Source organism: Polypterus senegalus, chromosome 11 (assembly GCF_016835505.1).
Source record: "Polypterus senegalus isolate Bchr_013 chromosome 11, ASM1683550v1, whole genome shotgun sequence".
NCBI classification, from domain to species: Eukaryota; Metazoa; Chordata; class Cladistia; order Polypteriformes; family Polypteridae; genus Polypterus; species Polypterus senegalus.
Genome location: NC_053164.1, coordinates 53,802,235 through 53,816,265, shown reverse-complemented (window position 1 = coordinate 53,816,265; position 14,031 = coordinate 53,802,235). Strand labels below are relative to the sequence as shown.

The following is a 14,031-nucleotide window of genomic DNA, read 5'->3' as shown; positions in this document are numbered from 1 at the left end:
CATTCTCTCTAATGTTGGGTGATTGATACCTACAGATATTTATATTAAAAGTAGTTTGGGAAGTCTGTTTTCTTAAATGGGTTATTGTCAACAATCTCTCCTATTTAAGACAAACTTAGAACATACATTTTCTGTGTATTTGTATGTTTGTGTATCTAAATTATTGTGTCCTATTTAGCTTGTTAACTCCTTCTTTAATTAGATTTTTGTTTACATGATTGTTTTCAGTAGTGAGTAGGTGTTTGGGCCAGTTCATTATAAACTAGGGCTTTCATACATGTTTAGATTATTTGCTTTAATGTATAGGTATGTTAATAACTGACTAATTTGTTTATCATCTTAAGTTTCTGCTTTAAATCTGTTCATTCAGGTCGTGACATCAATTTGGATGTTAACCGTATTCTTGGCTACCGACACTTCTGTAATAAATTATGGAATGCTACAAAGTTTGCCATTCGAGGTCTTGGGGACCATTTTAAACCAGAGCCTCAGTTCCAGGTATGAATATTACAGTCTTTTATTTTGCCTAGTACTGTTTAGAATTCGAGAGGAGTTCAAAAATAAATCAAGAAAAAAGCTAAACCCAAAAATACTTGCATTAACATCTGTAGGGAAGTTAGGATGACAAAGAAGTCGCAATTAAGCTGCCCTTCATAGATGGGATCCAGTGACCCTTTTGCTGGCATTTAATTTTTTGGGGATTTATTTTGAGTAATACTTGGTGTGCAATTATGATTTCTCCTTAGTCATTTCTAGTTCATTTCAGTGCCTAGCTGAACCCTACTTTAGTCCTGCAGCACCAATGTCTGCAAAAGAATATGAAAACACTGACTCATGGAACAGAGTTAATATGTGAAAAATTCACATTTTGACATTATAGCAAATTGACAAGAAAATATAAGATCTTTACTGGATATTATAAATTTCCATTTGATCCATCCATTATCTGATCTAATTGCCACTACACAGGCAATGTCCAGCACAAGGTAAAAAAAAAACTCCAGAGAACACATTCTGTCACACTGGGTTAATTTAAATTTGCAATTAAACAAATATACTCTGTATGCTTTTTAAGGAAAGCCATAAACCCTACAGATATCTTTTTTTTTTTTTAAGAAAGGGAGAATATGCAACATGAATTAACCCTGCAGTTTTGTTATGTTGTAGCATTTTACTAAGATTTTAAGAATACTGACGGGTTGTTATTTTTAACTTTAAAATATTTTCAACTTTCCAGTGTAATGATATTTTCTCCCATCTATTTAGTCATTGCATTAACTAGACCAAAAGTATTAATTTCCTAATTTTTTCACCTTTAAGCCGAAACTTTTTCCATTACTTGTGCTCATCATCAGTCCACTAAAACCTAATATTTCAATGTTCAGGTCAGTGGGTTTTGGAAAATATCTGTGGATTATTTATGAAAAGCACAAAAAGGGTCCCACACAGGGGTTTAAGTAAATATGTAGCAAAATGTAGTATTTTTTACACAAAAACAGACCTTGACATGGAAAATAACGTTAAATATATTTGTGTTTTATCATATTACATATTTTAAGTTTCTCAAAGTTTATACTTAATTATTTGAATTGTATTATGACTTTAATTTCCCTAGGTTTTACATTAGAAATAAAATGAATTAGGTGAAAGTTTATTGTTTTAAGATTTTATTTAAATTGAAACTAATGTTTATTTTCACTTTTGTTTATGTAGTTAATCTGACTAGTGAGGAAATTGTTTTCAATTGCACATACTTTTTAAGTCTTCTCAGTGCCATCTGTGTGAACTTGATCAAGTCACTTAAACTGCCTGAGCGTAAGCTGTAAAAAAATTATCAGTAAACCAATGTAAGTTATTCTGAAAGCAAGTCACCTTGGATGAAAGCATTAGCCAAATGTATAATAATGTACAGTAGTTATATTTTAGTATGCACATATACAGTATCTGATATGTTGACAATCCATTAGATATTCCCATTTTGATACATGAACATATTTGTACAAGTGTCAAGTTTTGTTCTGTTTTTTGACCCCTATAGATAACCGGTCAAGAGAGTCTGATAGACTGTTGGATTTTGTCTCGTCTTTCCCATGCTGTGGTGTTGTGCAACACTGGATTTCAGAATTATGATTTTCCTGCTATTACTACTGCTATTTACAATTTCTGGTTATATGAACTTTGTGATGTGTATTTGGTAAGTTTTAAATGTTTCAATCACTTATAAGAACCCACATCCATGTTCCTGAAAATCATCAGCCTGCAATGTTCTTATTAGTAATCTTAATTGCTGCTTTATTTTGTGTATGGTGGCAAAGTTTGAACTTCTCATTTATTGTCTTTTTTCTTTTAGGAATGCTTAAAACCAGTCTTCAATAGTAATGATGCCAGAGCAATATTAATCTCTAGAAATACTTTGTACACATGTTTGGATGGTGGTCTTCGCTTGCTAAGTCCATTTATGCCTTTTGTGACTGAAGAACTGTTCCAGAGATTGCCAAGAAGATCAGAGCAAACACCTCCCAGTATTTGTGTGACTACCTACCCAGATTCTGCTGAGGTAACTTTCAAACAAGTGAAGTACAACCATACTGAAAATATTCAAAAGTGGAGATAAATAGGAATAATGTAATGAATCGCCGTTTACAAGTTCATAATCTAGTCAAGTCTATCACAATAATATCTTTACGTTCTTCCATACATTCCAGATATATTTACAAATATGTAATTTATTTTTGCTTTTAAGTTCTCCTGGAGGAATGATGACATAGATCGAAACATGGAATTCATCATGACAGTCATCAAAACAATTCGTTCATTGCGGGCAGATTATAATCTTACAAAGACCAAAGCAGACTGTGAGTGTACATTAAATGCATTTATTCCTGTGATTAAGAAAAGCTTACTTTTTTAATAATTACCTGCTACTCTTCTAACTAATCAATATTTCTGTCATTTTAAAATTCATATTGATTATTTTGCTGCCAGTGTGTTTAATTATTATAGAAGTAGTTGTATTAGTGAAAGTCGACTATTGAAGCTTCATAAATAATGATTATGGGGGATCCAAGAGTGACACATGCCAGATAAAGCTGTTACAGGCTATTCCTTATTCTGGCTTCTGTTACAAGGAAAATCATTATTCAAGTTGTCTGATGGCTTTATACATGAGCAAGACATTGAACATGATTCCAGGAGAGACAGGATTGACATAAAAATGATTAGGCGGGTCACTGGAGTTTTGTTGAGAGAGAGAGAGAGGAAGATCTGAAAGAAAACACTGGCATGGATGCATTTTAAATTTGGGAAAGAAGAGACTAATGAAGCTCAAGCAAATATCTAAGAAAATAACTGCAGGGTTTGACTGTGATATAAAAAAGGCACAAGGTGCAATAATCTCTGTCTAAGTATATTTTGTCAATTTTCCTTTCCATTGTTATACTTGTTTTGCTGGTTGTTGTGTAGTAGAGTATCAACACACATCAGGAATGCACAGAAGGTGCAAAAATTGATTGTGCAATTACTGCTGTATTTGTGACAACAAGTTCTTAAATATGTTTGAGGTGCCATCTAGTAAATGAATTATTTCTAAAAGTACACAGTGTCACTACTGATACACTAGCACTGTGAAATGCATAACACTACTGAAGCACATAAATGGATACTTCAGCACCTCCTCATCACCATGAACTGGATAAGCAGGTTAGAAAATGGATGGATGAGAGCCCAACATAATTATGTTGTAGATGAAAATACCTGCTTGTATCCGGTGTTTGCAATGAATTAATTACCTGCTTGAAAATCAACAGAGATGTTACTTTAGATATAACGGATTGTTGCATGTTTTCAGGAGCAACACTTATCATATTGTAGCATTTACCACAAACATAAATTAGAACATATAAAGAATGAATTGCATATAAATACAGAATTAATACTGTATTGATTCTTGTTATTAACCCTGATCCGTGCCCCATGTATTAAAGATCTGCTGCCTTCTTGATAGTTTATACAGTTAATCAGACTAAGTTAAGACTGTGTATACTTCTTAAATGTATTTATGAGCTGATTAAAATATGCACCATCTTTACTTTTAATAGGTTATTTGCAGTGTCTGGACTCAGAAACCGTTGCTATTGTGACGCAGTTCATTCCCTATATTCAGACTCTGTCCTCCTCAAATACGGTATCGGCATTCAAAGATGGAGAACCCCCAGCTGGCTGTGCTGTTGCTATAGCATCTGACAAGTGTACAGTAAACTTGCTGCTTAAGGTAAGCAGACAGTGATCTACCCCACACCAGTTGGGCTCAGTTGTTCATTTTGAGACTCTAGTGTTCTGAATAGTGTTATGGTTTGTGGTCCTGTTTTCTTTTTATACGTTCAAACTCCTAGGATACTTTTGTATAGTTTGCTCATATTATGGGGCTTCACAACATATTTATTACCTCACTCGGTTTAAGATTATTAATGATTAAAAGTGTAAATGATTTACACAAAACAAATTACATTTAGTGTGTTTTTTTTACCAGTATATATAAGTTAACAAGACCGTTTGCCCTCTTTCCCAACCATTTTTAAGCCATATGTGCAGAGGTCTTGGGAGAGTCAAATCCTTTGGTTTTCTGGGGCTTGTTGATGTTGTTATTGAAGCCAATAAGTTTTCATTTAAACCAATTTACTACGCACCCAGGGGTTAATCGATGCTGAAAAGGAGATCTCCAAGTTAACAACGAAGAAAAGTGAACTGCTAAAACAAATTGAGAAGCTACATGAGAGAACATCCAAAGCAGATTACAAAGAAAAAGTACCTCAGAAAGTGCAGGAAGGGGACTCCGAAAAGGTGAAACTCCTCCTTTCTCTGTTTTCAGTGTAATGTACCTGACAAAATAATAAAAAGCAGCTTTTGACTGGTTGTGATAAATTAGAAGCCCAAAATATGAAGTGTATTGTTTGAATGTTTTAGATTTTAGTGTTTTTGATGCATGTCTGTTAAGAGTTTTTTGTCAACATCGAATAAGCAACCTGGACATATCAATACTGTTATGTGCCAACTTACAGCTCCATTTGGGACCATTCATTTGGTCACATGTGGGTCACAAAGTGTACAGGTTATTGTAATTGAGGCTTTGTGGGCTCTGGCATGTTTCACAGGTAGGCATACTTTAACTGCCATTACAGTGTAGCACAAACCAATCTTCTTGTCTCAGTGCGTGGTCAATGTAAAGCAGTGTTTTCTAACCACTGGATCACACCAACGGTGGGTTTCAGGTTACAGTTGTCAGTTCATGAGAAGGTTGTGGTAGGTCACTTTAGCCGGTATTCCTTAAACACTGGGTGCCAACCCAGGCTGCTGCCAATATGCTGCAATTTTGCCGTATTTGGTTAGCGAGAAAGTCATGGTGGGTTGCCCAAGCAATAGTCAGCGCTGTGCAATATGTCCTTAAATATTGAGAAACACTGGTGTAAGGTAGGCAGTGTGGGCCGAATGCATAAGAATTAGCCATGTGGAGCAGAGCTGAAGATAACAAACCTTAAACCTTGACTCCAAGAGTCAGAAAACATATGAGACCTTGTGAAATAATAATGAAAGATTTATTATTGTGGGTGGTTTTGACTGTTTCTAGAATGTTATTCCTCAAACATTTTCCTATTGCACTCTACCATAAATTCGAATTGCCCGATCTCTGGTGGCCATAAATCAGCACATGACTGTATATCTTTGTACCTTACTTTATATTAATCAAAGTCAAGTATAATCAAAAAATCCAAATTTCTAAATATTAATAAAAATGACTTAACATTTGCTCTGATGTTGTTCAGGTTGTTTATACTAAATGTCTTTTATTTTGTTTCAGCTGAAACAGTGTGAGACTGAATTGAGAAAGGTAGAAGAAGCCACAGAAAACTTCAAAAGGATGATCTAAAATGACATGGTACAAACATCCAAATGACTGTTATTTAAGCCTCACAATGTTGGAAGCACAATGTGCATAGGAGATGACCAGTATCAGTAGCTGTAAAATTAAGAGCTCTAAGAAGTAAAAAAATAAACCGTTTAATATACATGTTTTCCTTGAGTTGTCTTCTGTGAAGTTACTACACCATCAGTAAAGCAATAAATGAATCCAGTCATCATTGTTCCGACTGAAAAGTCTGAATATTCAGAGTAAATATCCATCAGCTGCATCAATGATCAGTAAAATCTTCAGTATGTAAGAAATTCTTGTAAAAGGTAAAGCCAAAAAGAAACCTGTCTGGAACAGCCCATTGCTTTAGTCATGCACATTTTGTTTCTGTCTTTACTTGGTATTACATTTCAATTTTTGTCTTTATAACACACCTTAAGAATAAATATGAATGAGTGAATGAAGGTTTGGAAATAGAACAATAATCAATTTGTGGGATTTCTTTGGTATTTGTCCAGTATAGTGCAGGCCAGAAGTTGCATTGCCTTCTGGTCTTTCCACACTCCATTGTGTTGCACTACAAAGTTTTTCCTTTATTGTTTTGATTTTGTTTAAACATGTTCAGTTTTTCAGGGTCGTATACGCCATTAACAATTTTAAACTACAGACATTGCCTTGTACACTTTGCAAGTGTGCTGGATTTTCTTCCAACTTGTATAAGGTTTTCTGTTTCAGGTTTTCATCAATGAGATGTAAACGTTTTCCCACTTCAACAAGAAAGTGTAGGTCAGCCCAAACTTGTCATCACACATGAATGAATTTCCTCATCCTGCTTCTAAGACCAGACCTTTCATGCAGAGATGCACCTGATAAATTGCCCCTGTAATGTTTGGGAACCATTTTACAGTTACTGAAATGTTATGTTTTTACATGAAATTGTATTAGAAAGAATGCTTAATATTTATTAATTTTACATATAGTTCCTACAAATTGATTTTAAAAAATCCGCTCATGTACTAAACCCACTGTATAGTACTGCACAGCTATGGCAGGAAGTTAACTTATTTTTTTTTTTTTTTTTAAATGAATCTTTAGTTAATCCCATGGAGAACTAATTTGTTTTCCTGGACCATGGCCACAGAAAAGCAGCTACAAATGTAATTCTACTGCCATAAAGATAATTCTATTGTCATACCTGGTGAGAGAAAGGTTTGCCTTTTACTAGATTTTTTGGACTTCTGTAATTGAAGTAAGAGCCCAAATAGGTTTTTCTCCAAGCTGCCCTAAAATGAATACCATTGCATCCAGTTGTTGAGTTAGGAAAATTAACTAACTGCCACATTAGGTAAATGGGATCTTTGCATGATGTCCTGAAATTTTTGTATATCCAAATGAGTTTCTTAGTGCTATCTGGAATAATTTCAAAGGAGATTCTCCTCTACAGTAGTAATACACACAACACTCATGCTGTCTACAGGACTATTTATCGCACAGAAGAATAATGAATTCTTAAAACATTTCCACCTAATTAAGATTGATTAAGCACAATCATCGAAGAGTGTTACACTAACCTAAAGATGTTCACCTTTTATAGCAGAGGGCCATCGGATTTTGTCCTAGTAATTGCCTGTTTGATTGGCTGACATTGTACCCAATTGTTTTAAAACCAGCTTACATTTTTTTGATGACTGAGTTAATGAACCTTTTTTTATCTTTGTACTTGTTTATATAGATTTTACAAATATAAACTTGTATTAAAACTGAATCTATATTAAAATTTACCTCAATGAAATATAGGAGGTTCACACACATTCAATCAGGTTGGCTTTTCTTTGCAGAATATCTAGTGCTGCTCTGTGGTTTTTTGTCAAGCTTTGTAACCAAAATCATACACTCAAAAATGAATGTGATCTTAAACTTCTGCAGCACAGGTCTGAAATAATAATATTAACATTAAGTTTACCTTAATGCTCTGACAAACATCGGTTTAAATGAAAATTAGCTTTAGAAGTCACCATGGTTTTTGTTTTTTATGTCTTTGGTACTTTTTATGCCTGTTGTACTATTTTGTATTAACTACAAGAGCACAATTTATCAGGCTTGTCATTTAAAAGTGATAATGGACAAGGATATGGATGTTTCAATGGTACAGCAGAAATGTTGACCCAATATGCTTGTCAGTCAATTGACCGTGTGTGTGTGTGTGTGTGTGCATGTGTGACAGCAGTTAATAAGACTGTTCTACAGTACCACATACTGGTCATATGGGTTTGAAAAGTGGAAAGAGGTTTGCAGGAAGGCCTTGGCAAGTCCAGAAAAAACACTTCAAAGAAGGATAGGCAGATTGTGCAATAAAATAACACAGTGCCTATAAAATCATTTTGCATCAACTACATCTATAGGGTGGTCCAGATCTAATTATGCAATTTTCATTACGCTATAACTTATTCATTTTATTACATAGAAAATCACCCAAAAAATCTCGGACCATCAAGAAGTGTGTGAACTGACGACATGAAGAATTGTCTTTGCACCGAACTGGAATCATCCCGGCATAAATCAAAGTCATCCAGACGATCTGGATCTGCATAATTAGATCTGGACCACCCTGTAGACATGTCAGTTGTTTATAATATAATGTTGAGACTTAGCACCCATTAATATTTCCGTAATTGTACCCTCAGTCGTTCCATCTAAATTAGTGTTTACTTCAAGTAGCCGGAACTGTCTTGGCCTAAATTTGAGCCCACTGAAGTAGTACACCCACTTCTTCCTTGGGAATGACGTCTGGCAGATTTACCAGTGCTAGTAACACAGACCATAGTGCAATCCAGATTTCAATCTCAAATGGCACACCAATAGAAATAGCGGGTGCTGCAATGCCATCGCCTATGAATGTCTGTCAGCTGTCCCTCTCTTTAGATGCAGTTTGATCCTGGAATACAAGCGAGAGGAAAAAAATCCTTTCATAACAATTCCATTTTCTTGTCCCAAAAGGGTAACTGGTTGGTCAGCATGTGTTGCAGAGAGACCGCAATATAACATTAAAAGCACATAACAATACCTGTGGTGAAACATTAGATCAAGCATATTAGACATCAAGATTAAATCAAAGTTTAGACTTGACTGATGACTGATAAAAATGTTAACTGGTCATCCTATGATTTAGACCTGTGGATATTGGTTAAAACTGAACTTGTGATTTAAATGATTATTGTTGGAATAACAGAATAACTGACACAGTTGCTTATTAGTCTTGGAACCCTGAGCCTGTGACCTGAAGGCAACAACTGAGAATGCAGAGGGTGAGTCCTGTCTGACAGGATACTCTCTGCTTTCCGTAATTTTGTTTATTAAGCAGGCCCATCACATTTGACTGCTGATAACGTATTTATTTGCTCTGTTTTATAATTTGAGTTATTTTAATTTTGTTGCAAGCATTAAGATTTTCAAACCAGGCCAGCAGAACATAAATAAAGACAGACTCACTTATGAAAGAATAACATAATGGTAGTATTCACACTAAAAAGACTCTGCTTCCTTAGACAGTAGATATAACTGGGTGGTCTTCTCTTTCACTGGTGTTGTGTGGCCTGTTATAAGGGCACATCGGCAGGGGTCTTAAGCACTGCAATGTCAGGTGGTACAGCAAGGATGTTAAGTGCTTCACTGTGATATGGCATAGAAGAGGTGTTTAATGCTACACATCTGTGTGGTGACCTCTTTGTTATAAAGTAAGTGAGAAGCTACAAATGTAATGGTCTCTTGGGGGTCTTCCTTCCTGAACTGTCTGTTCTATGGATTTCCAGGTCAACTGTAGATCTCAGCTACTTTGTAATGCCACTACAATTTGCCTTGTCCTATGCTTTCTCTACCTTACACTACTCAACATGATTTGCTACACTTTCCCTCAACTCCATGAGATGATCCATGACAATCCTTTCCAAAGCTCCACTGATAGTCATGATTACAGGTCAATGGACCTTAGCAGAAGGACAAATATTCACAAAATGGTGGAGCTGTAGTTTATAGCAGTCTTTCAGCTGACTTCCTTCCAGTACTGATGCTGTTATCTCCAGCAACTCCTCCGAAAAGTCCATTTAGGTTCCCACAGTACTCGGCGATCTGCTGGACTAAACGTGTTCTCCTTTTTCTGACACCAACATAACGTTCTATGTTGCTCACCAGTGGCAACCAATCGATTCTTACTCTTGAAATTTCTCTCCACTGCATCCTAGTCTATTGATCATGGCTGAGATGTTTCTACACCTTGTTTGGAGTGCATCTGTGGTAAAATCAGTTAACTGCACATTATTAATAAAGGCACATATCTATCTATAGATGGCTTCACAGTTGACAATGTGTATCAGAGCAAAAACTAAAATATGAGGTCATAGGAACTGCCAGTAGAGCTTAGGGACTGGATTATGTCAAGGTGCAGAAATCTGCAGCATTGAAGCTTTCCTACAACACAGTATCCTCCATAATTTTAAATGGAATATGCTTTGGACAACCATAACTGTTCCTAAAGTTGGCTGCCCAAGCAAAATGAGCATTCGAGGGAGAAGGACCTTGGTAAGAGAGGTGACCTAACGTCTAATTATCACTCCAGATGAGCACCACAGTACCTGTATACAGATGACAGAAACTTCCAGAAGTGTAACCACCACTGCAACATTCCACTAATCTGCATTTTATAGCAGAGTGACGAGGCAACACATGATAGCTCTCTTGATGTTTGCAAAAAGTCACCTAAAGGACTCTCAAACTATGAGAAATAAGACTCTCTGGTCTGACAAAAGCAAGACTGAACTGTTTGGCATCAATTTGGAGGAAATCAGGCACCTCTCATCACCTTTGCAGTGCTACTCCAAAACTGAAACATGGTGTTGGCAGCATCATACTGTGGGGTTGTTTTTCTGTGGCAGGAACTGGAAGACCACTCAAGGTTGAAGAAAAGCTGAATGGAGAAAAGTACAGTGATACTCTTAATGAAAACCTACTTCAGAGCACTCTGGACCTCAGATTGGGTTGAACGTCCATCTTCCAAAAGGACAGTGACCCTAAGCAAAAAATAAAAACAATGCAAGAGTGGCTTAGGGTCAACTCTGTCCATGTTCCTAAGTGGCTCAGCCGGAGCCCAGACTTGAACCCAACCGAAAATCTCTGGAGAAACCTGAAAATAGCTGTCCACTGATGGTTTCTATTCAACCTGACAGAGAGAATCTAAAAAAATCCTCAAATCCAGGTATATGAAGCTTGGTGTGTCAGACCCAAGAAGGCTCCAGGTCTCATAATCACTACCAGAGGTGCTTTAACTGAGTACTGAGTAAAAGGTCTGAATACTGTCAAAGTGATACCTGCAAACATTTCAATAATCCTTTTCTGCAAAAGCAAAATGAGGAAAAAGTAACTGGGTCTGAATACTTTCTGAAGGCACTGTTGATAAACAGATAGATACTTGCATGAATGAATATGGTATATAATTATGTGTTTATAAATAAATAAGATGGGATAAGGCAGCTTCTTTAACGTACTGCCTCCCCCAAGATGCTAGATGGCAGCTCTCCATGATTACAGCTGTGCCCCGGATTCCCACAGGGTAATATGGGATTTGGAGTTCTTTATCTCAGCCCTGTTGGCTACCGTGGGTACTGCCAGTGGGTGCTGTGGAGAATTTATATGAGATGAGGTTTTCTCCTCACCCAGAAGAGTTGGCAGGCCACAGGAGCGGAAGGGCAGAAGTACGTCCGGGTTGGCCAATATAAAAGGAACTGCCTTAAACCCAGTTGGAGCCAGAGTCAGGTGGAAGATAGATGAAGCTTGTAGGAGGAGCAGAGGAGGGAAGTCAGAGAAATAAGATTAATTATGTGTGCTGTTATTATTCACTTGTGGCTGCAGTGGTGGGAAATGCTGTGTGAAGAGTTTCCTTAAAAATAAAAAGCTCTTGGTGCTTTTAACTTGTGCCTGGTGTCTGTTCTGTTGGGTTTGAGGGGTAACAGTGTCCTCTAGTGTCCACGATATACGCACACTAAGTGGATTTGCCTCCTGTTTGCTTCGCTCGCCAACACCCAGAGATGGGTGCTCGGCGCCTGCTTTCTTGTAGCTGAGCCGCTTGAAAGGCATCACGGCGAACCTCCGTTAGAGAAAGCGATTGTATTTCAAGAATTGGTATAGAGAAGAGTATACGGGACGTGGAAGGAAGAAGCTTTGGTCCTTAGTTATTATAGATAGAAAAACAGTTACTTGAGTATTTCACTACAGCTTTTAAATACCAATGAACAATAAAATGTAGTAAAACATAACCCACGCAGACACGGGGAGAACATGCAAACTCCACGCAGGGTGGACCCGGGAAGCGAACCTGGGTCTCCTAACTGCGAGGCAGCAGCGCTACCCACTGCGCCACTGTGCCACCCATAACAGTAGAAGTGAAAAAGTAAAATGTAAAAAAGTAAATAAAAAATTAAATTACGTTAAAGCTTTGTCAAAAACAATATTATGAATTACTTTATCGACTAACTTACATTCTAGAAATGTTGCTTTATTGCATTTCTCTTCACATATTGTTCAGGATAATTTTTCTCTTCTCGTTCATTGGACGATTCTCTTTGTTCTTGATTTTTACTAGATGCAACTTTTTGTTCATTTTTTTTTTGACGTTCATTATCAGCTCTTGTCGCTCTTTTTCTATCGCAATGTAAAATTCGATATTCTTGAATAGATAATTTACTTTTCTGCTTTGCCATTATAACCACTGCGCTGAAGGGCAAGTTAGCTGCACTGAGAGTGTGATGGGGTGGTATGGAGAGGATATGCATGCGCAGTAGGAGTAATAATTGGGTGAGTGTTGTGGAGGGGAGTGGTCAAGGCTGAATAACAAAGACACGGCAGAAATCTTTTTGAATATATACAGTATATATATATATATATATATATATATATATATATATATATATATATATATATATATATATATATATACTGCTCAAAAAGAATTAAAGGGACACTTTTTATTCAGAGTATAGCATAAAGTCAATGAAACTTATGGGATATTAATCTGGTCAGTTAAGTAGCAGAGGGGGTTGTTAATCAGTTTTAGCTGCTGTGGTGTTAATGAAATTAACAACAGATGCACTAGAGGGGCAACAATGAGATGACCCCCAAAACAGGAATGGTTTAACAGGTGGAGGCCACTGACATTTTTGCCTCCTCATTTTTTCTGACTGTTTCTTCACTAGTTTTGCATTTGGCTACAGTCAGTGTCACTACTGGTAGCACGAGTTGATACCTGGACCCTACAGAGGTTGCACAGGTAGTCCAACTTCTCCAGGATGGCACATCAATACGTGTCATTGCCAGAAGGTTTGCTGTGTCTCCCTGCATAGTCTCAAGGGCATGGAGGAGATTCTAGGGGACAAGCAGTTACTCTAGGAGAGCTGGAGAGGGCTGTAGAAGGTCCATAACCCATCAGCAGGACCAGAATCTGCTCCTTTGGGCAAGGAGGAACAGGATGAGCACTGCCAGAGCCCTACAAAATGACCTCCAGCAGGCCACTGGTGTGAATGTCTCTGACCAAACAATCAGAAACAGACTTCATGAGTGTTGCCTGAGGGCCCAAATGTCTACTGCGCCCTGTGCTCACTGCACAGCACCAGGGAGCTCAATAGGCATTTGCCATAGAATACCAGAATTGGCAGGTCCACCACTGGCGTCCTGTGCTTTTCACAGATGAGAGCAGGTTCACCCTGAGTATATGTGAAAGACGTGAAAGGGGTCAGGAGAAGCCGTGAAGAATATTATGCTGCCTGTAACATTGTTTAGCATGACTGGTTTGGTGGTGGGTCAGTGATGATCTTGGAGGCATATCCATGGAGCGACTCACAGACCTCTACAGGCTAGACAACGGCATCTTGACTGCCATTAGGTATCAGGATGAAATCCTTGGACCCATTGTCAGACCCTACGCTGGTGCAGTAGGTCCTGGTTTCCTCCTAATGCACGACAATGCCCGGTCTCATGTGGCAAGAGTATGCAGGCAGTACATGGAGGATGAAGGAATTGAAACAATTGAATGGCCTTCACGGTCCCCTGACTTAAACCCAATAGAACATCTGTGGGACATT

The 14,031-nt window shown here is 37.4% G+C and overlaps 1 protein-coding gene across 3 annotated transcripts in view; it reads left to right on the top strand.

Annotated features, from left to right (window-relative positions):
• Positions 1 to 6,064, top strand: part of vars1 (valyl-tRNA synthetase 1) — a 77,767-nt gene extending 71,703 nt beyond the window's left edge. For all 3 annotated transcript variants that reach the window (XM_039768658.1, XM_039768660.1, XM_039768661.1), the window contains 7 exons: positions 371 to 498; positions 2,039 to 2,194; positions 2,351 to 2,557; positions 2,744 to 2,855; positions 4,098 to 4,270; positions 4,690 to 4,839; positions 5,855 to 6,064. In XM_039768658.1, the coding sequence (XP_039624592.1) occupies positions 371 to 498; positions 2,039 to 2,194; positions 2,351 to 2,557; positions 2,744 to 2,855; positions 4,098 to 4,270; positions 4,690 to 4,839; positions 5,855 to 5,923 (995 nt within the window). In that variant the 3' untranslated portion in view covers positions 5,924 to 6,064. The remainder of the gene's footprint in view (positions 1 to 370; positions 499 to 2,038; positions 2,195 to 2,350; positions 2,558 to 2,743; positions 2,856 to 4,097; positions 4,271 to 4,689; positions 4,840 to 5,854) is intronic.
• The last annotated feature ends 7,967 nt before the right edge of the window (positions 6,065 to 14,031 follow it).